At 35.6% G+C, this 24223-nt stretch overlaps 1 protein-coding gene across 15 annotated transcripts in view; it reads right to left on the bottom strand.

The window, feature by feature from the left end:
- LCOR (ligand dependent nuclear receptor corepressor) overlaps window positions 1–24223 on the bottom strand; it is a 133853-nt gene that overhangs the window by 37788 nt on the left and 71842 nt on the right. For 13 of the 15 annotated variants that reach the window (XM_042238575.2, XM_027960251.3, XM_042238574.2 and 10 more), the window contains 3 exons: window positions 9884–10016; window positions 5210–5497; window positions 2333–2426 (listed from right to left, as the gene is read on the bottom strand). In XM_042238575.2, coding sequence (XP_042094509.1) covers window positions 2333–2426; window positions 5210–5497; window positions 9884–10016 — 515 coding nt within the window. The remainder of the gene's footprint in view (window positions 1–2332; window positions 2427–5209; window positions 5498–9883; window positions 10017–24223) is intronic. The other 2 variants (XM_060405108.1, XM_060405109.1) reach the window with 2 other exon arrangements.

Below are 24223 nucleotides of genomic sequence, written 5' to 3'. Positions count from 1 at the left end.
TGGTTGGGTTCACAAATATTCGGAGAAAAAGTTTCGCGCAACTGTCTGAAAATAGCACCTTAATTACTAATTACAAAGTAATCAACAAGTCTCCATACTACAAAGAATTGTGTTACCAATGTGACGTTACCACTAAACAAGTACAGTAATAAAAGAGTAAGCCAGATTATTTATTTTAATGCAACATATTCAACATTCATGACAACCAGCTATAAAACTTGAACGATTTACATTGGTGGAACCCACAGATAACTGCTCATTTATTCCCACAAACAAGTTGATGTTCTTATCAAAAATCAGGTAACTCCAAATGACATTTCTTATTTTGCTTGGGAAAAAAAAATATGGCTACCAGCCCCATGGTGGGGGGAAATCCCAAACCAAAACAATGAAATTTTTACCCATCAAATTATAACTTACCACATTTCTTCATTTAAAACACTATTTGTTGCAGATACACGAATACCACTCATTTTTCCATTTGAAATAATCCAAGTTTTAAAGAAACTGTCCTTTATTTTCCCAAAAACTTTTTTCCTTAAGTTCTATTCAAAGTAATTATTGTCAGAGTTATAGAAACAATTTTTTAGCATTTTCTTAGTTGAAGGAAACCTTCTTCTTAAAATACCAAGCATTAATCTTCAAATTTTAAGTGGGTAACTTTCAAATAATGCTTAAAAAAAATCACCTACTGACATAAAGTTAATTCATAACGTTTTCATTTTTACAGTAGAGAAGGATTTATCAGTGATAAAACTGGTAACTGCTAAGGCATGCCCAAGGGGAGTAATTACATTAACTAGGCACAAAAGCAGAACTTTGCAGAAATAATGGTAAATCAGATATGTTTTCCCAAAGTCTACAGGGACTCTGCTGTTAGCAGTAAGTAATATAGTAGGGATGACAATTCAGCTAAAAGGTGGGCAGTACTGTTGGTGCTTTCGTCTTCCAGAAAACTCAACCACAATGAGTGCATTTACTTTCCATTCAGAGGGACAAACACAGCAATTTCAACCGTACAGTACACAGATCTGGTGGCCAAGTTTAAAGAAAATCTTATACAAGGGATGTATTTATGCAAATAGCACTTAGGCTTCTACATGTGTCCTTGTTTATACAACTCAAGTTTTCTGATATATAAATGGAACCAAATGATTTGGGACCATGATGACTTAGATATATATATAGTATGAACTATAGTGAAAAAAGGGCTTAAGAAAAAAATGATTAGTAAACTATGCAAAATGAATTAAATTAATGTTACTTTTAGACTGAATAAAGGAGGAGAGAAAAAGGAAGATGATGGAATTTTAGAGAAAATAAAGGGAGCATTTTAGAAGTCAGTAAAGGAATCCTTCAATTTGAAGGTAATTAAGAGTAAGTTGGAACAGGTTAGTCCCTTTAGTGCCTACTTACTCCTTTGATATCTAAATATCTTCCCCATGTTGACATTCTAGGAGTTAAATAAACCTAAATAATTAACTATGTTTCATATCTAGATGAAGCTCATTTTTGGTCACAACACAGTTTTATGAAATGCCTTCCCAATATGGCATCTAAGCATCTTCATTAATATATGACTTTTAAAAATGGCTACTATGTACACATACAGAGAGAATTAGATAATCTTACACTATCAAATTGGGTGGTTAGAAAATCCTCTTTAGTCTGGTAATAGTTCTCAAAACTGATCATGTAATACTGTCTTGGAAGCATAAGATGGTTATCTATCAACACCGACAACCAGTCTTATCTAATCAAAAACAAAAAATACACACAATTATTTTCTGAACTGCCACACAAGAGTTAAAACTGCAGTTCAAATCAATAAACCAAACCAAACCAAACCAAGCAAGGAAAAAACGAATAGCCCCTATACTCCGTTAGCAATACCAAGTTAAAGATTGGAACCCAATTTTCATTCAACAACTTCAGCATACAAAACACTGCCTTTACATGTGAACTCTGGAATTATTTAGGTTGGGTTCATATTCCTCAACACTCAACAACAAAAAACCCAAAGACATTCTTGCCATATTCCTAATTCTTTACTATTTGTACTAAACGGGCAAAATTGACTATACTTGACAATTCTAGATTTCACAGATTGTGCCTTTACTTGATCGACAGACTAAAAGTAATGTTACTAACGGTCCACCTATAAGTGTTAGTCGCTTAGTTGTGTCCGACTCTTTGTGACCCCATGGACTGTAACCCACCACAGGAGTGTTACTCTAATGGACTGTTTCAAAGCAGACAAGGGAGACTGGCATCAATCTTTGATAAACTGTCCCCTATAAGACTGTGGAAGGCCACAAATATTTTCCCTTACCCGTTCCCTTGAGTACTGGAGCAGCCTGGAGAATGGCTCAGGGAAGTGCTGCCAGCACACGGACTTTTCTTAGTGGACAGATCAAGTACACCGTCTGCAGAGACACAAAGAAACACCTGAGAATATTAAAAACTGGGAGCAATGTGAACTGAATCGGCTAAAAGTGTCAAAGCAGTAGGCTTACTCAACTAAACAGATAAAACTAGCCATATGTTTTCAGTTACAAAACCAATTCATTAATAGAATCAGGATATTTTTTCTCCCAAAGAGACATAAGCTTATCAAAGTCTGTTGTATCTACTATCTCCAAGGGTTAAATATTTTATTAATAGGACAAAAGAAAAGTTAGAGCATAACACTAGAAATGTTAAGATACAGTGAGATATTAGAAACAGCAGTTTACATCATATGAGGCTCCGTGATGGAACTATGACATGCCATTTTTTAAATTACCTTGATCTAAGTATATGAGATTAATGAGATAACGTCATACAAATTACAAAACCAAATTTCTCAAGAACTAAGGCTACCTGAAGTATCAGGGGTACATAAAAGTTAGATTTAGAAAAATTTAAATGCAAAACTCATTTAAAAAACAAATTTATATGGTTATAGTAAACATATACTGTATAAGATAATATGCAAGATGAATCAGTTGTTAACTGTTTATACTTTGCACATATTCAAATTACTATTTGGGACATATCTGCAAAAGTCTGTCTATTTGGATTCAAGCTTTTGGGGAAAATCAGCAGAGATTCAAAATTTACTTGCTCATATTTACAAAGGCAAGGTTTTTCAATTAATAAGCTACTATAAATTGATGGCAAAGTTTAAGGAAAGAAAGAAGAATAACACGGCCTCGATACTGATGGGAGCCTTGGGGGAATAATCATTTCTTTCTTTTACTATAAAAATCACAAATTCATGTTATTAGAACATAAAATAGAAGACTTTAACTCTATCCAAAAGCCATTTTTTCCCCTGCAGACATGTCTAGAAAAGAAAACTCATAGTCTGGATAACTTTTAAGGCTGCTGTTCTGTTTGAAACTGGAATACTCAATGCCTCTGATTTTCAGTTGGTAGGCAGAGAGGCCTGCTATCTGGCTATATTAAAGACCACGCCAATACAGAACTCTCTCAGGACTTGTGTCTGAGGACACTGTAACTCCCGATGTCAGGTAACTCCCTATTTCACTGTAGCTCCCTATTTCACTGCAACTCAGTTTATAAACCAAAAAAAGCCCACAACTCACACAAAGTAAGGACACCATGTTGTCTCTTAGAGCCACTAATATTTCTAAAAACATAAACTGAAATCTTATAGAACCAAGTATTCCATTAGAGATCTAATCCAATTAGATTCCTAGTAAGAAAATGCACTATGTAAAATATTTCCAACCAAAGACAGTATTATTTTCATAGTCTAATCATATTATAGGCAACATACTTCAAATCTACCACTGAAAAATTGTGATTTAAGTTGAAAATACATTAAAATTCGTTAGGAAAAATAACTTTAGAAAGGTTTCATTTGAAGTTGATGTACTATAATCCTATCATCTAGCGCAAATTTCTCCTGCTGGCAACACAACATACCTTTCAAGTGTAACACTTGCTATAAGAAGTTAGATCAGACTAATGTGTATCTTTGTATGTTAATCTCCATTATTAATATTTTAGACACAACCTCTATGCCATCATTCTCCTAGTGTAAACCTGAAGTTTGAAATGCAACGTTTAGAGTAAATAGACTGTTAATGAAAACTACCAATCTGTGGTAAAGAAAATTCTCTATAAAATGGAAAAAAATAACTTTATAAACAACATAGTAACCAAAGGAGGTCTAGAAGGTCTCCTGCTAGGAAATTTTAGAGATTTTGACTGCTGTTCACTCACAGAAAGAGAAAGAAGGCAAAGGAAAACTATTCAAAAAATATTCTTTAATAAGCAACTAAAGCCAGCCCATTAAATGTCATTACTTCATAAACTACTTAAAACGAGCAAAATAAAGTTCTTTCAAAGAGATTCCTACATGAATTAAACTTACTTACTTTGAAAAATAAATCTATTTCTCACCATTAAATTCACACTTTTATGAGACATCTATGGCATCTCAGTAATACAGATATCACTAATTTATAACTTGTAGCGGTTCAAACAGTGGCCAAGTTGAAATGCTTGCTTCATCTTTGTGAAAGTAAAGGTAAAATGAGATCACAAAGCAACAAAGATATACGTAAGAGAGTACCTTTCCAAAGACTCAAGAAATAGCTGCTCTGCAAAACTGATACCCTCTCAATCTCTTAATTGGCACCCTCACCAACAGACTACCTTTTGAAAATATTCTAACTAGTTCATAACACAGTGTATGTATGTGTATTTATAAAATACTGAATATATTTTAACAACCCAAAGTGTTTCTACTATCTTCTCAATACTTCTAATCCCCCGAGTTTTTTAAAAATGCAAGTAATATATATTTTTGCCTCATGATCTCACATGCAGAGTTTAACTCCTACCTAACAAGATGTATTTATTTCTCAGGTAGGTGCTAATCCTAAACACTGATGGAAAGAGGGGAAAGTTAACTTTTCAAAAGGATTTTAAAAACAATGGATATGACAACGCTTTGTAAAGTATGCAATACTTATATAAATATCAAGTAACAATATAACCACCTAACGTTCCCAGGTGGTACATCAATCATGGCTATGAACTACTGATGGGTAAGGTAGCCACTTCTTCTCTATCACTGCAGAGTCCAGAATAATTTAAAAATCACATTAGTGATGCTCTACATGCCAATACCTTTTTTTCTCCCCAAACTAGAAGTATTCTATTGGACAGAGGAGATCTTGACATCAAACCGTACCTTGTTCGCTAGGTTCTGACTGAGACTTTCTGACAGTAAGGTCCAGAGGTGAGTCTTGGTCAGCCATGAGAAGCTTGCTGAGCACAGGGTTCTGAGCAGTTGCAGCCGTGGGAGAGGTGGTGACTGGAGATGCTTTCGGCAGGCTTTGGTTCTTTGTGCTATTGGGCTGGCTGGGGTCCTGAGTAGAGCTATTTTTTGAGGTATATTCAGCAGCAAATTGTTGGATCATTCGCTGCATGATCTCACGGGCCACTAGGGGAATATTGGGGTCGGAGACCCAGGGACTGTCTGTAAACAAAGATTTATTTACTTTTAAAGTGGGACAATGTACTAAAAAGAGACAGCTTTCAAGCAAACAAAATTTCATTTTATTTTTCTTTCTTAAAATGCAATATCCTAAAAATAGTATTCCCTCAGAGCTATATTTTTAATCTGCAGGCTTATAAAAGTTGATTTTTAAAAATAAACTTTTAATAAAATTATTTCTACATACCACCCCCGCCCCCGAATATGAAGTCAAATAAAGGGATAACAAATAGTATATCATATGGGTAAGAATCACTTACCTGATACAGAAATCCCCAAACCCCTTTTTAATGAAATGATTACTCCCCTCTTTACCACCTATCGATCACATCTGGTTTCCCCTAGATCCTTCAACCATTATCTTCCTATATTACTGAAGAATGAACACTTTCTGCTAAAAGACTGCAGGTATATCAACATTATAAAAGGAGGTACTTAAGATTCATGATAGGCCAGGGCAACAGATGTCACATTTTAATACTCATCACAACCACTTTGAGGGTTTGTAAAAAGAGATTGCTGGGTCCTTTCTCCAGAGTTACTGATTTAGCAGTTGTAGAGTAAGTTCAGGAATTGGTGTTTCCAACAAGTTTCTAGATGCTGCTGGTCTGGGGACTACACTTCTAGAATCTCTAGGCTAGGAGTTTAAATGTCAAACCTCAAAACTTTAAGACCAAGTTACTTTCGGTAAGTTCTTTATGCTCTACCAACCACTGAACACAATAGAAAAGGAAGTAATAAACATCTAAGTTATCAATTTCTAGCCAATGTTAATTTTAAAATAAAGACCATATGAATTCACTAACTTATAAAACCTTCAGGACTGGAAGGGACCCTGAAAGTAAAATAAAAGGGAAAACATTTTGCATAAATATATTATCATCACGTCTCTGTCACTAACACACTATCAGGGAGATTAAACGTTGTTTGAGAAAAGCAGAGTTAATGTCTGTTTACTCCTGTACTCTCAGCACCTAACCTTGGTGCGAAGTATGCATTTGTATTTAGTTGACTAATAAATGGATCAATATCAAAACAGTCAACAAACAGTTCTTAAAAAAAAAGCAACAAATGCAATAACCGTGATCTAAAGAGTAAATGGCCTGTTCAATTTTGTACAAATGGCTAGTGATAGACCCTTGATTAAAATGTTCCACCCATATTTTATACTTCCTTCCTACACTTCCTAGGCTTTAGAAGATGGGTCTCAGAAAACCTGAGTTTCCTTACTCTTTTAAAGATTTAACCACAGAAGGTCAGTTACTTTACCTATAGTATTTTGGAGCTGTAAGGAACCTTGATTAGTCAGAAAAACTGACTAATTGCTATTAATTTATCACTAAAATCTAAAAACCAAACACATCATTAAAATCAAACAGGACTCCCAAGAACAAATTTTTTTCCTGAAGGACAATATTCAGTATCAGAAGACAGTCATATCCTAAAGTCAGAATATTTAATTCTCTGGGGTTTAATAAGGTTTGTTCTATCAATAATAACATTTCTGTTCTACTATAAAGTATTTTCAATCTTAAGTTTCCTCTCTATAAAAAAGACTATGGGTATGCTAGATGGTTAAAGAATAAACATATTCAACTAGGTAATTAAGGTTCAGAAGTTACTACCATCACTGACAGTGGTTCCTTAAATGCTCTAATGACCATTTTAGCCATGTATTGCTTTTTTCAACCTCTACTCTGAGTTTTCTTATTAGAATTTCTTATTAAGCAGAAAGTCATTTAACTTTTTTTCCTTCCATAACATAAAATCCTCTGAATGTATATAATTTTAAGTTTTAATATGTTACTATATCTTTTTATCCTCTGAAAAGCTGGAAAATAATACATGAAGAAGAAAGCTTCCAAACAGGAAGCAAAATGAATTTATGAGGTATCTCTATGTTTAACTAGATTAATAAATATTAAACAGACTTGCAAAGAGTCAAAGATTTTAGGATACAAACCATAAATTGCTACTTTTGATCTTTAAATGTCTGTAGCATATTCTGCCTCTCTGTTGAAGAACTACTATAATCATGAAACAGTTCATGATTATGATCAAAGATCATTTCCTGCTTTGTCTCTTGAAAATTTTTCATTCTTTAATTTGCTTAAAACACAACATCTATAAACCTAGCCACCCTCAGGGAAACATGCACAACTGAGTCAAATAAAAACAATATATCAGGTCAAAGTTAAAACTACAGAAAAGCACGCGAATGCTACATCATAGCCACCTGCTATGTTTTTAAAATGCAAATCTAACTTTTAGGAAAGTGTGAAATTTTCTAAGACAAGTGACAAAGCCAGATGAAAAGAAATGATTATGACAGCTGTACTGTCCTTAAATTGGAATTTATTATATAGACTCCATACCACAAAAACCTACTTTTATTTAAACTAATGTTCCTACCTAGCTACAGATAACCTTTTCATACTCAATTATTTAAACAATTTGTAATACTCTGGAAACAAATTACTAAATCCAAATATCTTATTTATTAAAAACAAAATATTCTCCTTAGATTAAATTGCCTGTTACATCTCTGGAACATTTTTTGGTATCAATTTTAAGCCTACAAATGCCCATTTTTGAGACACTCCCAAGAGGATTAATAAAAAATCTAAAAGTAACAATATTAATACATAAAGGGGAAACTTCCAACTGCAAAGCAGTATTTCTTTTTCTAAGCATCATATGCCAGTATACAGACAAATATACAAACAATTTTACAATTTCAGAGGATTTTCATCTCTCAAGACCTATTCCAAGGTAAGAATTCCTCCTCTAAAGGGTATGTACCCCTAAATTTAATTTTTGGGTAAAAACACAAGAACTTTAACCTACATTATTCCTATACAACAAAGGGATGGGACTAGTAGAGAAGCAGGCTAGAAATCTCTTCAAGAATCTGCTTGTCATTAACCTCACTAACTCCCCCTAAGCAGAGTGGAAAGTGGTTGGTTCCTCCATGTAAATTAGGAAGAGGAGTTCCTCTTTTCAGTTAATGACGTTTCCTACAGCATTAGACCCATGTACACTTCCTAAAGGAGAGGAACAGCAGAGAAGCTGGAAAGATATTTTATTTAGTTAATAAACTCACAACTGATATATCAGTCATTTATACTTTAAATGTGAGTTACTTTAATAAAACACTCAAATGTTCATAAACCTAACGTTTTGAACATAGCTTTGGAATCAGGGTATTTTATGGAAATGAAATGGTGAGCATGGAGGCCTTGGTTGGGAGCTCGAGGTCAGAGGGTACTAGAGGATATTAAAGGAAGTGAGGATGTAGTAAAAGATTTAATTTTATCTGGAGATCTGATGGAAGAAGGAGGGGAAAAAGTGCCTCTGAAAACAAAACCCTTCTGTACTCCTTAATTTCGTATGTCACTTTACTTCACACTCCCTTTTGAAAATATCGATCACATTAAACAGAAGCTCAGCTAGTCTCCAAGTGTATGTAACTAACCCGTTGGAATCTGCACTTATCAGACTTATAACTACTGTATAGACAAACATTACCCTTCAGATTTTGGAAAAGAGAAGGCTACTTTCAAAGGAATGAGAGGTGTAAACCAGAACATATGGAGAAATATTAAAGAAAATAGAATCATTGAGTCTGCTGAAGATTAAATAAAAAAAAACTTTAGAGCCTATCATAGTAATCACCATTGTGGAACTAGAGACATGGGAGGAACTAGAGACATGGCGTAAATAAGGAAAACAAATTCATTTAGAAAGAATTTCTTTAATTTTAATACTTAAATTTTTTAGTAAAACAAGGCTGTATCAAGGAGAAAAAAAAGTTTGCAGATCTAATTTTAAGATAAAATTTTTTCCTCCAAATGAAATTTCAATGAGGAATTATTAAAATTCTATACAGTTTTATGGTTATCAGTGACTAAAATAGTGACTTCTTTTTTTTTGGGGGGGGGGCCATATTGTGAGCTTGTGGGATTCTTAGTTCTCTGACTAGGGAATGAACCTGGGCCATGGCAATGGGAGCCTGGAATCCTAACCACTAGACTATCAACGAACTCCCAACAGTGACTGTTTAGCTAAGAAAATTTGTCTAACAAATACAGAACTACTGAGACCTTACAATTTTCACACATTCATAATAATTTTAAGAATTATTTAACTAAATCTTACATGGCACCATCACTGCACAGCTAAAAGGAGGGAGAGGGGTGCATTACCCATTCCAATTTACCTTGACCAAAGGAATATAGAAAATTATAAAGTATACTATCAATAAAGAAAAATGTGTTTAAAATTAACTCTTTTAAAAACGGACATTGAAATTAAGGAGACTAAGATAAGACAAGCAGATACTAAATGTCATTCTTCACTGGAACCAACCTTTTCTACAAAAGACTGCATTGAGGAACTCTTCTGCTTGTCTCTCGAATCGAATGATTTTTGCTTGCTCTTGTTTAAGCAGAGCTTCTTGCCCAGCTCCCGAAGCTGGCTCATCCAGACCGACTAAGTGTCCCTGCAAAAATATTTGATGAAATGTTTGCACAAAAATCCTTCCCCATTCAATATCAAAAGCAGAGATCCAAAATCAAAGACAAATGTTAATAACAGATAAATCAGTTTAATACAATTCAAATATTTTAGAACTTCAAGTCAGGATAGTATTTATCGCCACAAAAGTATAAAAGCAAAATGAATATAAAAGATTATTTGGGGTGTTTTCTGATTATGAATTTTGCTTAATTTTGTAGGTTAACTCTAATTAAACTATAATTACCAAAAGGAAAATTTCTTTGAGCATTCAAATGCATTGGTTCTTATTACATTTATACCAACAGTTTACAGACAACCCAACTCACATGAAAAGGTATCTAACTCACATGAAAAGGTATCTTAAACACCAAATCTCATTTGAGAATCATGTTCGCCCTACCAGCATAACCTGTTTTCTCCAGACACAAAACACTTTCTTTAAGGGCCATTACGAGAGAAACTCAAAAATAAGGTACTTGACTTCATAATTCTGTCCCTAGAGTACTATTTTACAAATGGTAGCTTTCAAATCTTTAGGGGGCCGTGAAATTAATGGGTCAAAACTAGCACTAGGAAAAAAAAATTGAAAAATAGAATGCATTGTATTAAAAGAGTTAAACACTTCGCTATCTTAAGGGTAAACATTTCAACATTATATATATCTATATATATGCTTGAATGTTTGTAATATAAAAATGTGGGTCCTGATCAAACTTTCAAAATGCCATTCTAGATGCCTCTCAGAATATGCTCTCAGATGGCAGGAGACCTGGTCTAGGCTGACAATGCTTTGTACTCACTTCCACCTTTGCAGTTAATAAATAGTAAATTATGATGACAGAAAACAGAGTATAAAGAAAAACAAAGTACATATTTTGAGTTCCAGTGCTTATAATTTACTTCACTGCAATGCATCAACACATGCACTTACTTGCATCATGAAAAACTTTAAAGTGCTCTAAATACTAAAAGAAAACGGGACATACCTTGGCACAGTGAAAAGGAAGTAAACGTTCAAGGCACATTGCAATTCACAAGTGATTTCCTCAAAAATTAAACACACCCAATGATATATGCCATCTACTGTCCATGATTTCCCCATGACTCAACTGTGTCAACAGTGCAATTCAAACTATGTTTTTTGGAAGGACATTATACATCGTAAACAAATAGTTCACTATGAAGAACTCTCTTGCACACTCAAACTAAAACAATGATTTCTTAACATTTTCTGTACGACATTGTACGTTTGCCACATTAGTTTAAAATTTCTTAAAATATTTTAAGTGTTACAAATCATTATAAAAACCTTTATTACAGTTCTCTTTGCCAACATTCTCTTCTATGGATGAAGGAAATTATTAAGAAAGTAACTTTTAAAAATGAATCACAATCTAATTTTGATATAAATTTAACATTTAAAATGTATCAGGAACAGGTATTAGAGAGTTTGATAAAATCCTTATTTGCATTATTACACTTCAATGCCATTCATTGTTTATTGATTTTTAAAAATCAGACATTACATGGAGTAACTATTTAAGTGTCCTTAGCCCTATATTTAGTCAGTATAATTAACTTTGAACAGAATTATTTACACTTTATGTTTAATGTAGCATTCAGGCTACTTTCTAACCTAAATCAACATAGAGCAACTAATCTAGAATTCAGTAAGGCAACTGCTACATGTCCTTTCTTGATTCAAACATTTACAAATTTTATCAATTTGTACTCTGAAATATACAGCTTACTTTTTAGTTGGTTCATAATAATTGTAGTCATATCTATTCATTTTGTTTTGTAAATAGTTTCACTGTTTGTAATTCACACACCATACAATTCACTCATTTAAAGTAAAATTCAATGTTTCAGTATATCCATAGCAGAACCATCACCATAATCTAACTTTAGAACATTTCTGTACCCCCAAAGGAAACCCTATATTCAGTAACAGTCACTCTCCATTTTCCCAACCTTAGTCAACCACTAACAGACTTATCTGTTCTGGAAATTTCACACAGTTAAACAATATTTGGGTTTTGGTGACTGACTTCTTTTCCCTAGAATAATGTTTTCAAGGTTCATTCAAGTTGTAGCAGGTATCAATATCTACTTCCTTTTACTGCCAAATAACATACCACTGTAAGGCTAAACATTTTAACCATTCATCAGCTGATGAACTTTTATGTTGTTTCTACTTTTGCCTACTGTGATATGAACAGTGCTGCTTTTAATATCCATGTCAAATTTTGTGTGGATATATATTTTAATTTCTCTTGGTAGGAGTGTAATTTCTGGATCACGTGGTTAACTATCTTACCATTTTAAAGAAGTGTCAAACCATGTCTGAAGTTGTGTACCACTTGACATTTCCAACAGTAATGAGGGTTTCCACTCCACATACTCATGGATATTTGTAATTTTTTGATTACACCCATCCTAATATGTAACAAGTGATATCTCATGATTTAGACTTGCATTTTCCTAATGACTACTGGTGTTAAGCATCTTTTTGTTTGCTTGAAAATTAAAGTGATAGTCACTCACTTGTGTCCAACGCTATGTGACTCCCTGGACTGGAGCCCACCAGGTTTCTGTCTGTGGAATTCTCCAGGCAAGAATACTGGAGTGCACTGCCACACCTTCTCCGAGGGATGTTCCCCACCCAGGGATTGAACCTGGGTCTCCTGCACTGTAGGTGGACTCTTTACTATCTGAGGCACCAGGGAAGCCCACTGGCCATTCAAATATCTCCTTCAGAGAAATACATACTCACACAGTTTGCTTGGTTTTCAACTGGGCTATTTATCTTTTGGGGTTTCTCTGGTGGCTCAGGGGTAAAGAATCTGCCTGCGATGTAGAATACACAGGTCTGTGGGTTTGATCCTTGGGTCAGCAAGATCCCCTGGAGAAGAAAATGGCAACCCACTCCAGTACTCTTGCCTGGGAAATGCCATGGACAGAGGAGCCTGGAGGGTTACAGTCCATGGGATTGCAAAGAGTTGGATACGACTTAGCAACTAAACCAACACCACATTTATCTTTTGCTGAGCTAAGAATTTTTGATATTCTGGATACAAGTTCATTATCAGATATATAACTTGCAAATATTTTCTCCCATCCGTGCGCTTTCTCAACCCTTCACTGATACTATTTTAACAATACGAAACTTTTTTAATTTTAATGAATCCCAATTTGTCTTTTTTCTTTTTGGCCATTTGTGCTTTTGCTATTGTATCTAAAAAAACTAGTGGTTAACCCAAGACTGTGAATATTTACTCCTACATTTTCTTCTAAAAGGGCTTCCCTGGTGGCTCAGACAGTAAATAATCTGCCTGCAATGCGGGAGACACGGGTTCACTCCCTGGGTTCAGAAGATCCCCTGGAGAAGAGAATGGCTACTCACTCTAGTACTCTTGCCTGGAGAATTCCATGGACGTTCTCCATAGAATGGACGGGTCTGGCGGGCTACTCCATGGGGTCGCTTTACCATTTTAGGACTTACTTTTGGGTCCAAAATCCATTTCGACTAAATTTTTCTGTATGGTATAAGGAAGGGGTCCAACTTCCTTTGTGAAAAATCACCAGCAATAAAGTTAACTTCTGCATCTCAATTCTGTACCATCAATCTCTATATACCTGTTCTTATGCCAGTACACACTGTGTTTATCATTACAGTTTTGTGGTAAGTTTTGAAACTGGGAAGTGCAAGACCTGTCAATTTGCTCTAAGGTTGTTTTGGCTCTTCAGAGTCCCTTGGATCTTCCTATGAAATTTATCATTAACTTGGCAATTCCTGCAAAGAAACCAGCTAGGGTCTGGACAGGGAACATGCAGATCATTTGGGGTGAAATGCCATCTTCACAGTATTGAGACTTCCTATCCATGAACACGGCATGTCTTTTCATTAATCTACATCTTTCTTTCAACAATATTTTGTCATTCACAGTGTATGAGTCTTACACTTGATAAAATTTCTTTCTAATATTTATTTTTAATGCTATTGTGAATGGAATTTTCTTAATTTCATGTTTAGACTGTTCACTGATAATGTATAGAAATTCAACTATTAAAAAAAAAGCTGTATTCTGCAACTCTGCTGATTCTGGTTAAATCTGATAGTGTTTTATAGATTCCTTAGGATTTTCTACCTATAATATCACTTTTATTTCCTCTTTAATAATCGGGATAATTTTCATTTCTTCTTATCACTTAACTTCCAAAGCTAGAACCTGTTGTAAAACACCAAACAGAGAAGTGGTCACCTGATTTTAGGGGAAACTGTTCAGTCTTTTACTATTAGGTGTGATGTGAGCTGTGCTTCCCCGGGGGCTCGGCTGTAAACAATTTGTCTGCCAATGAAAGAGATGTGGGTTCAATCCCTGGATCAGGAAGATCCCCTTGGAAAGGAAATGGCAACCCACTCCAGTATTCCTGCCTGGGAAAACATGGATAGAGGAGCCTGACAGGCTACAGTCCATAGGGCTGCAAAAGTGTCAGATATGACCTAGTGACTAAACAATAACAACAGATGTATCAGCTGTACATTTCTGTAGGTAGGGCTGATGAAGTGCCCTGCTATTCCAGTTTGCAGGGCATTTTTATGATGAGCAGGTATTGGATTTGGGAGGCATCTACTGAGATGACCATGCGATTCCTGTCACTTGTTTTATTAATACACTGTATTACAAATTAATTGATTTTGTGGTGTTACACCAACCTTGCATTCCTAAGACAAATCTCAAATTAACGGTGGTGTATAACAGTTTTTATACACTGTTAGATTTGGTTTGGTAATATTTTGTTAAGGATTTTTTGTGATTATACTAGTGTGTAGTTTTACACACTAGTGCTACTGGTCTGTAGTTTTTGTATGATGTCTTTGCCTGGTTTTGGTTTTCAAATAATACTGGCCTCACAGAATAAAGAAATGTTCTTTCTTTATATCTTAGCCAAGTTTGTGAAGAATTGGTATTCATTCTTTTAAAAAAATATCTGGTAGAAATCATCAGTGAACTAGCCATATGCTTTTTTTTCCTGAATATTTTAAAATTACTAATTCAATCTCTACTTGTTCTGGGTCATATTAATTTCCTAGAGCTACTATTAATATGGGCTTCCCTGGTAGCTCAGATGGTAAAGAATCTGCCTGCAATGTGGGAATACCATGTTCAATCCTTGGGTTGGGAAGATCTCCTGGAAAAGGGAATGGCAACCCACTCCAGTATTCTTGCCTGAAGAATCCCATGGACAAAGGAGCCTAGAGGGCTACAGTCCAGGGGTTGCCAAGATTCAAACACAACTGAGTGACTAACACACATATTATTAATTATACACATTATTAATGTAACTACTATCACAAACTGGGTGGCTTAAAAACAGTAGAAAGGTACTTGTCTCAGAGCTCTGGAGTCTAGAAGTCTAAAATCAAGGGGTCTCCAGGGCCTGCTCCTTCTGAAGGCTCAAGAGGAGAATCCTTTCTTGCCTCTTTCTAGCTTCTGTTAGTTTCTAGCAATCCTTGGTGTTTCCTGGCTTGTGACAGTGTAACTCCAATTTCTTCCTCCATCTTTACATCGCCTTCTTCCCTATGTTATGTGTGTCTGTCTTTCCAACTCTCTTTATAAGGATATCAGTCACTGGATTTATGGCCCAACCAAATCCAGTAAAATTTCATCTTGACTTCATTACATCTGCAAAGACCTCATTTCCAAATGTCTTAAGGCATCCCTGGTTGCTCAGATGGTAAAGAATCCGCCTGCAATACAGGAAACCCAGGTTCAATCCCTGGGTCAGGAAGATGCCTCGGAGAAGGGAATAGCTTACCCACTCCAGGATTTCTGCCTGGAGAATTTCATGGATAGAGGAGCCTGGCGGGCTCTATAGTCCATGGAGTCACAAAGAGTTGGACAAGACTGAGCGACTAACACTCACAGGTACCAGGGATTGGAACTTCAGCATTTTCTTTTTGGGGGGAAAGGGGGACACAATTCAATCTGCAACATATGTCCGATCAGATATTCTATTTCTTCTTGTGCCAGTTTCAGTAGTCTGTGTCTTTGTAAGCATGTACCTATTTTATCTAAATTATCTAATCTTCTGGCACACATATTATCAATTGTACTCCTCTTATAATCCTTTTTATTGCTGTAAGGTCAGTGGCGATTTCCCCGTATCAACTTGTGATTTAGTAATTTGAATCTTCTTTTTACTCTGATCGGCGTTAAATAAGGGTTTCTCAACTATCGGCATTTTCATAGAACCAACTTTTAGTTATGACGATATTCTCTATTTTACTATTTATTTCTGCTCTACTCATGCCCTTATTTCTGCTTACTTATGGTTTAATTTGCTCTTCTTTTTCTAGTCCCAAAGTGGACAGTTAGTATAATGATTTGAAAGCTTTTTCATTTAACGTAGGCATTCGTAGCTATAAATTGCCTTCTAAGTACTGACAGCTATATCTCATAAGTTTTGGTATGTTTTGGTTTCGCTTTTATTTATCTCAAACTATTTTCTACTCCTTTGTGATTTCTTCTGTGATCCACTGGTTACTTAGAAGTGCTTTAATTTCCACAGATTTGTGAATTCCTTACATTACTCTGTAACTGATTTCCAATTTCGTTCCACTGTGACTGGAAAACATATTTTGTATGATTGCAATTCTTTAAAATTTATTATTTTTTTTAATGGCCCAGGATATACTCTCCTAGAGAATGTTTCATGTGCACTTGAGAGAATGAGTATTTTGCTCTTGTTTGGTGGAGTGTTCTATAGATATCTACTAAATTTAGTTGATTCATAGAGTTGTTCAAGTCTTCCAGGTTTGTTGATCTTCTGCCTAGATACTCTATCCATTACTGAAAGTGGACTACTGATGTGTCCATCTATTATTCTGAATTGTCTATTTCTCCCTTCAATTCTGTAGCATTTTGCTTCATGCATTCTGGGGGTTTACTGTTAGGAGAGAATATAGTTATAGATTGACCCTTTTGTTGTTTTCTCAAAATGTCCATCTTTATCTCTAATTCCCCGGCAGTGTGCAGCCTCTGATACCACTTCTCAGAGGATGCTGTCTTAAGCATGCAGAGTCTCTGTCCACCAGGAATAACTATGGGTTTAGCTTGGCTCCCTTATGCAGTTTTATTCTCGAATCTCTCCTTTATAAGATTCTGGTTGGTCTGCCTATAGTGGTATCCCAAACCCAGATAACAGTCTCTACTAACTGTTCTACTATTTTTGCCACACCCTGGAGAATAACTGCACCTCAGTCTGATCCAATAAAAGTGGAGCCTCGTGGCAGGGGCAGGGTGTTGCCAGTCTTTAAGGCTTGTTCGAACCCCAGGAGGGCACTTTCTTGCTGTTTTTCTGATTCTCTCTTTAAACTTCTAACTTGTCTGCCATTTCAGTTGTTGCTATTAGCACAAGGAACTATGAGCCTCCTTTTAACTGTTCACCACAAAGATCATAATTTTCAACAACTTGTCACAAGCTGTTTCAAATAAAGTTAGTCTCCTTAGGAGAGCTACAGAGGTCTCTATTCTTAAGGCCTGCCTCTCCCTTAGGAATAACCTTTCTGACACTCTGCACAGGAACTGGGGGCTGGGAGAGTGACTCACTTCTCTCAGAGTGACATCTGTGCTTTGTGAGTGGGGGTGCCAGATAACTTGCCCTTCTTGGATGAGGCCTGGCCCAGCAACTGAGGCCTAGTATTCTTAGCCTGCTATGTCTACAGTAGACTTCACTCACAATAAAGGCTGAGTGAGGAAAGGGGGCCCTGGGCCCTTTCACTTGATCTGTCTGGATGAAAGTTTCTGCAATAAGAATCCCGAATATATAAAAGATGCCCACAGTTTTCCCCTCCTGTTCAGAGTAGAGCTTCTCTCAGATTGAGCTCAGGGAAGTGAGTAGGAGTGGGTCATAGCTCAAATGTCTTAGACTCTTGTTCTTACAGAGATTAAATAGATTAATTTTTTTTTGGAACAAATGATTCTCCATTTGCTTTGTGCCCTTACGATAACTATTTTCCAAGTTTATATGTTCTTTTAAAATAATTTTCACCAAATAGTTGTTTTAATTAAAACAATCCTAACCATATTACAACCAAAGATGAAAGACACAGCACAAAATCATGTATCTTTTTCAAGTGCATCTGGCCATGAAGCTAAAAGTTTACACAGCGACGTATAAACAAAGCGTAGCTCATCCTCCCTCACTGTAGCTAAGCGTGCCAAAATTAAACGGACCAACGAGAGCAAGAATGTTTCTATGACACAGAGCTGAAAAAGCTAACAAAATAGTCAGGAGACAGGAGGTTAACTCATGTGATGCCCGCCCCCCCCCCATACATGAATTCTAACAAGAAACATTATGTATTGTGTGGCAAAAACAACAAAATGATATGACACACTCTTCTATAAACAAAAAAACCACTGTTCTTTGCATTTATTATCATTCCTTACCAAACAAATTCTTGGCCCAGAACTAAACAGGAATAAAACGAGATCAGAACTGGAATTTATATCACCTATGGGTTGCTTCCCTCAGAATTCAAGAATTAGTCTACGCAGACTGGTTGGTTCATAGTCAGAGGTAATTCTGTCCTACCAGAACCTACTATGAGCTTCTTAAAGGCATACATGCCTAGAACATACTCCCAGAGCTTTTGATTCTGTAAATCTGGAGTAGGGAGTAGTCATTACGTTTTTTAAAAGCTCTCTCCTTAATAAGGACCTGTAAAAAAGCATCATCAGTTCATACTTTAAAAACTATTACATATTTATAGTAAGTCTTTGTATTTGGGAAGGCAAATTCCATTTGTCACTTATATTTTCCGAAATGTCCTGGCTATTCAACCTTTATTCCATCAGACTGCATTTAAAATCACTCAGTCAATTCTGTTCCCACCACCACCACTTCTCCAAAGAAGACATGTTTCGATCTGATTAGTACTATATTTAGAAAGTAATTCAGAAAGAAGCAATATCCTTAAAGATGTCCAGTCATCTTTTTCAGGAACTGCTTTACATTTATCTCAAAATTTAATGGATCTCAAAATTCTACTGGACTACAGGAGATCAAACCAGTCAATCCTAAAGGAAATCAGTCCTGAATATTCACTGGAAGGACTGATGCTGAAGCTGAAGCTCCAATCTTTTGGGTCATCTGATGCAAAGAATTGACTGCTTGGAAAAGACTGATGCTGGGAAAGACTGAAGGCGGGGAAAGAAGGGGACGACAGAAGATGAAGCGGTTGGATGGCATCACCAACTCGATGGACGTGAGTTTGAGCAAGCTCTGGGAGGTGGTGAAGGAAAGGGAGGCCTGGCATGCTGCAGTCCATGGGGTTGCAAAGAGCAGACACGACTGAGCAACTGAACTGAACTGAAAATTCTGTTGTTTACTCACGTAGTTCCCACATATTTATTATTTTACATTCCAGTATTATGAAATGTTTGTTTTCTAAGCGCTAGTGTTGGCAAAATGAACAATGTGCATGTATGTGCGTGTAAAACTTAATTCTGCATACAGCTTTCAGGGAAAACTACGCCATCCATTTCAGCTGCCATGCTCTCTGGTAGCTTCACCAGTTTGCATCACTTTTCCAACCTCCTTCTAAGGAAATCCCTTTTAAGGGAGCTGTGAGAGTGGTAGGGAGAGGTAGAGGGGAAGGGAGCTGCAGTAAGCTGTCAACACTTTGTGGTCTTACGACTCATCACGAAAAGCAGAAAAAAAGATGTGCTGAGCGGGTCGGGATCTTCTTCAACAGCAAAGCCCTGAAATTCTGTATTAAGCTTCTGGTTATCTAAAAATATATAAGCCATATAATTTATTTTTATCTTTATTACATTTGGGGGAATGACAAAGAAATAAACATCTAAAAATGTTTCCAAATAGGTTTACTCTGTGACATTTCTCTACAACTAAAAAGCGCCATCTTTCTGCACTACTAGAAATGCCATATAAAATTCTTCAGGCTAAACCGACGCTACAAAACACTGCTAAGGGAAGTAAGACATGATGTGCATAAAAATGAGATAAACCATAATCATAAATTGGAAGGTTTAACACTGCTAATTCTCTCCACACTGATCCACAGATTTGGCACAACAATAAAATCTTAATAGGTCTTTTTTAAGAATTGATAAATTAATTTAAAAACATATAGAATCTAGAGCAAGTTTGAAAAAGAAAACAAACAGGATTCGTACTACTTGATTTCAAGATATAAAGATTAGCAATAAAGACACTGTAGTATGATGTAAGGATAGACGTATACAGTTCAATGGCACAGGACAAAGTTCAAAAATACGCCTACATGGTATACCATATAAGCATCAACTGACTTAAAGATGTCAAAATAATTCAATCTGGAGCAGGGGAGGAAATTTTTTCAACAAATGATGCTGGAACTGGATCACCTTACAGAATACAATAAACCTCAATATTTACCTCATACAACATATACAAAAATTTACTAGAAATGAATAGTAAATCAAAATGTAAGAGTTAACATCACTAAACCTTCAGAAGAAAATATGAAATTTTCTTGTGCCTGACACCAGATTAGGCAAACATTTCTTGGAAAGGACATAAATCCTGAGTTTTAAGAGAAAAAACTGATGAGAGTTTTATACAGGATATATAAAGAACTATTACAGCTTAGCAAGTATTTTTAAAAAGCAAGAGATTTATACTGTGTTTCACAGAGATAGGTACAAAGAAAGACACTCAACACACTAGTCGTCAGGGAAATGAAAATGAAAATCACAATGAGGTACCACTACAGACCTACCAGAATAGGTGACATTTCAAAGATCAATTATATAAAAATGTTGGCAAAATGTGCAACAGTGGAATTCCCATACACTGCTGATAGAAACACAAAAATGTTTCAGTCACTTTGGTGAAATATATGACAGTATTTTATAAGGTTAAATGTGCAATTACAATATTACCCAGCAATTCCAATTCTAGGTATTGTATCCCTGAGAAATGAAAATATATGCCCAAAGACTTACAGGTGAATAAGCCTAATAGCCAACATCTGAAAACAATTCAAATTCTACTTAAAAAGAAAAAATGGATAAATAACAGCATATCACGCCCCCAGAGACTTATTTAGCAATAAAAAGAAACGAAATGTCATATACAAAATCAGAAATAAATATTTAAAAGTTATGCTAAGTGAAAGAAGTCAAAAATAAAAGACTATATACCTATAATTCTTAAAACAAAATTCTAGGAAAGATAAAATTATAAAGATTGCTTTCGTCAGTGGGTCCAATAAAGTGACTGATTTCAAAAGGGCAGGAGGAAACATTTTAAGGTGAAGAAACTGTCTTGTACCTTGATTGTGCTGGCAGTTATCAATTTGTATACACATATCGAAATCCACTAATCTGTACTCTAAAATGAATTTTTATTTCATTGTGTATAAATATTACCTCAATAAAAATCATTCAAAATAGATTCAGGGTATTAAAAATGCTAGATACTGAATGTATCACTGAATTGTGACTTCTGAACTACCACTTGAAATCAAAGAAATGACCTTTACTTACATTTTCAGAGTCATAAAGAAATGTGACACATTTCCAAAAACTCATGTATCTTTCTCTTCAAGCAAGCATACTTGGAGGTAAAAAAAAAAACAGTATATTTTACTTGCCATCCACTTCTTTGCATAGTATTCTGACTAGGTATGTCAATGGCCAAGAAACGGTGGCATTTTGATACTTTTTTCTATATCCTTAGATATAAATGAAGATAAGGCTGATTACTGCACAACACTTGGTCTTTGCCAATAAAGCTATATTATTTGGACTAAAAAGGAGGTATGCTGCTGCTGCTACTGCTGCTAAGTCGCTTCAGTCGTGTCCAACTCTGTGTGACCCCATAGACGACATAAACATTAACAATTCCTTACCAAAGAAACCAGATCCCCCCTACAAAAACAGAAACCAGTTTTGGAACACAGAAAAGACCAAATATCCTGTACTAGAAAGTAGATAAAAAAGAGATTAAAAAATGATGGGGACATGTCAAAAAGACACGGGAGGTTAGCTTGAAGAGGCCCTGACTAACCAGATCTAGGACACTACATGATAACCTACTGAATAGAGAAAGAATCTTGACTCCAAACTGGCAGAGGAAAAGAGAAAACTCTTCCTCACAGTGTTGTTCCGTCGCCAAGCAGTGTCCAACTCTTTGCAACCTCTTGAACTGCAGCACACCAGGCTTCCCTGTCTTGCACTGTCTCCTGGAGTTTACTCAAACTTGTCCATTGAGTTGGTGATGCCATCCAACCATTGTATCCTCTGTTGCCACCTTCTCTTTCTGTCCTCAATCTTTCCCAGCATCAGTGTTTTTACCAATGACTTAGCTCTTTGCATCAAGTGGTCAAAGTATTGGAGCTTCCACTTCAGCATCAATCCTTCCAATGAATACTCAAGGTCGATTTCCTTTAGGATTGACTGGTTTATCTTGCAGTCCAAGGGACTCTCAAGAGTCTTCTCCAGCACCACAGTTTGAAAGCGTCAATTTTTTGGCGCTCACATTGGTACAATACTGGAAAAACCATAGTTTTGACTATATAGACTTTTGTTGGCAAAGTGACATTTCTGCTTTTTTAATACGCTATCTAAGTTTGTCATAGCTTCTCTTCCAAAGAGTAAGCATCTTAATTTCGTGGCTGCAGTCAGCATCTGCAGATTTTGGAGCCCAAGAAAATAAAATTTGTTACCGTTTCCACTTTTTCCATCTATTTGCCATGAGGTGATGGGACTGGATCTTAGTTTTTTGACTGTTGAGTTTTAAGCCAGCTTTTAAAGCCAAGTAAACAATTTATTAATAGAAGAAATAATGGAGTCAGAAAGATCACTATTTTCAAATCACTGGAAAAATAACTTAATCCAGCAAGAAACTACCATCAATACTAAAACTGAAATGATAAAAGTTTGGTGAGGAAAAACTATTTACAGTCACTCAAGGTACCTATGTACAAATTACTTATTAATTATAAGGGGGAAAACAGTTAACATTTCAGTGGAGAAACCCAATGGGCATAAACCTTGTCAAAGTTAAAATCACTTACTAAACTGACACTGTGTGTATTTCATGATGTGATGGACTGATAAAGATATCACTGGATATTCCTGATAAAAGATCATGACCTGAATAATAAAAAAAAAAAATCGAAAACCTAAATTAAGAGACATTCTACAAAATGAATGACCTATACTCTTCAAAAATGTAAATGTCATTAAAAATACAGAAATAAAAGGCTCAGGAACCATTCTAGATCAAAGGACACTAAGGATAATGAATCTCAAAGTCAATGAGCAATCTTGAATTGGGTTCTGGGGTAAAGGAGTGGGCAAAAAACTATTAAGTCACCGGGACAACTGGGAAAAATTAAATGAGATTCGTAGATTAGACAGTATAACTAAGCTAACTTTCCTAACTTTTGGTAACTGTACTGTGTAGTCAAGTAAGTAGATATCCTTAGTCTTAGGAAATAGAGAAATAAACATGAAAATACTTAGGAGGAAAGGGGTATGAGGGATGTGATGTCTACAACTTATTTTCACATGGTTCAGGAAGATGCGGGTGTGTGTGATATGCAATATTTGTGAAAGAGAAAGAAGAATGAGTTAACAAGGCAAATATGGCAAAGTAAGTGGCAAATCTAGGTACAGGGCACACGCAAATTGTGTGCCATTCTTTTAACTTTTTTATAAACGTGCAATTATTGAAAGTTAAAAGTTTAAAAAAGTCAGGTGGACAAATGTTGAATCCTACTTTCCTTCCACAAGCCAAGTCTTCCTTGTTTCTCTCCTACCCGCTTCTCTATAATCCTAGCTCTCTTGCCATTAAATTATATTTGCTTGTGTTGTTGCTCTGATACACAGAGGAAGAAAAACACAGAGAGCAGTAAATAGGATATGGAAATTAATAAATTTCAGCATTCTCTTAATTCCAACAACCTGATGGAAATAGAATGAAACGTTTTGGTAAGGGCCAGAGAGTAAATACTTGAGGCTTTGCAAGTCACATACAGTCTCGGTAACATCTCGTTCTTCCCCCTCCACAACTACTTCTTTAAGCTTGTAAGCATTACAAAAACCGACTGTGGGCTGGATTTTCTGATCCCTGACAGAATATTAAAGTTCTCTAAGAACTATACAAAAG

Source organism: Ovis aries, chromosome 22, assembly GCF_016772045.2.
Source record: "Ovis aries strain OAR_USU_Benz2616 breed Rambouillet chromosome 22, ARS-UI_Ramb_v3.0, whole genome shotgun sequence".
Classification (NCBI taxonomy): Eukaryota; Metazoa; Chordata; class Mammalia; order Artiodactyla; family Bovidae; genus Ovis; species Ovis aries.
The sequence above is the reverse complement of the archived record's forward strand: the minus strand, read 5'-3'. Positions and strand labels throughout refer to the sequence as shown.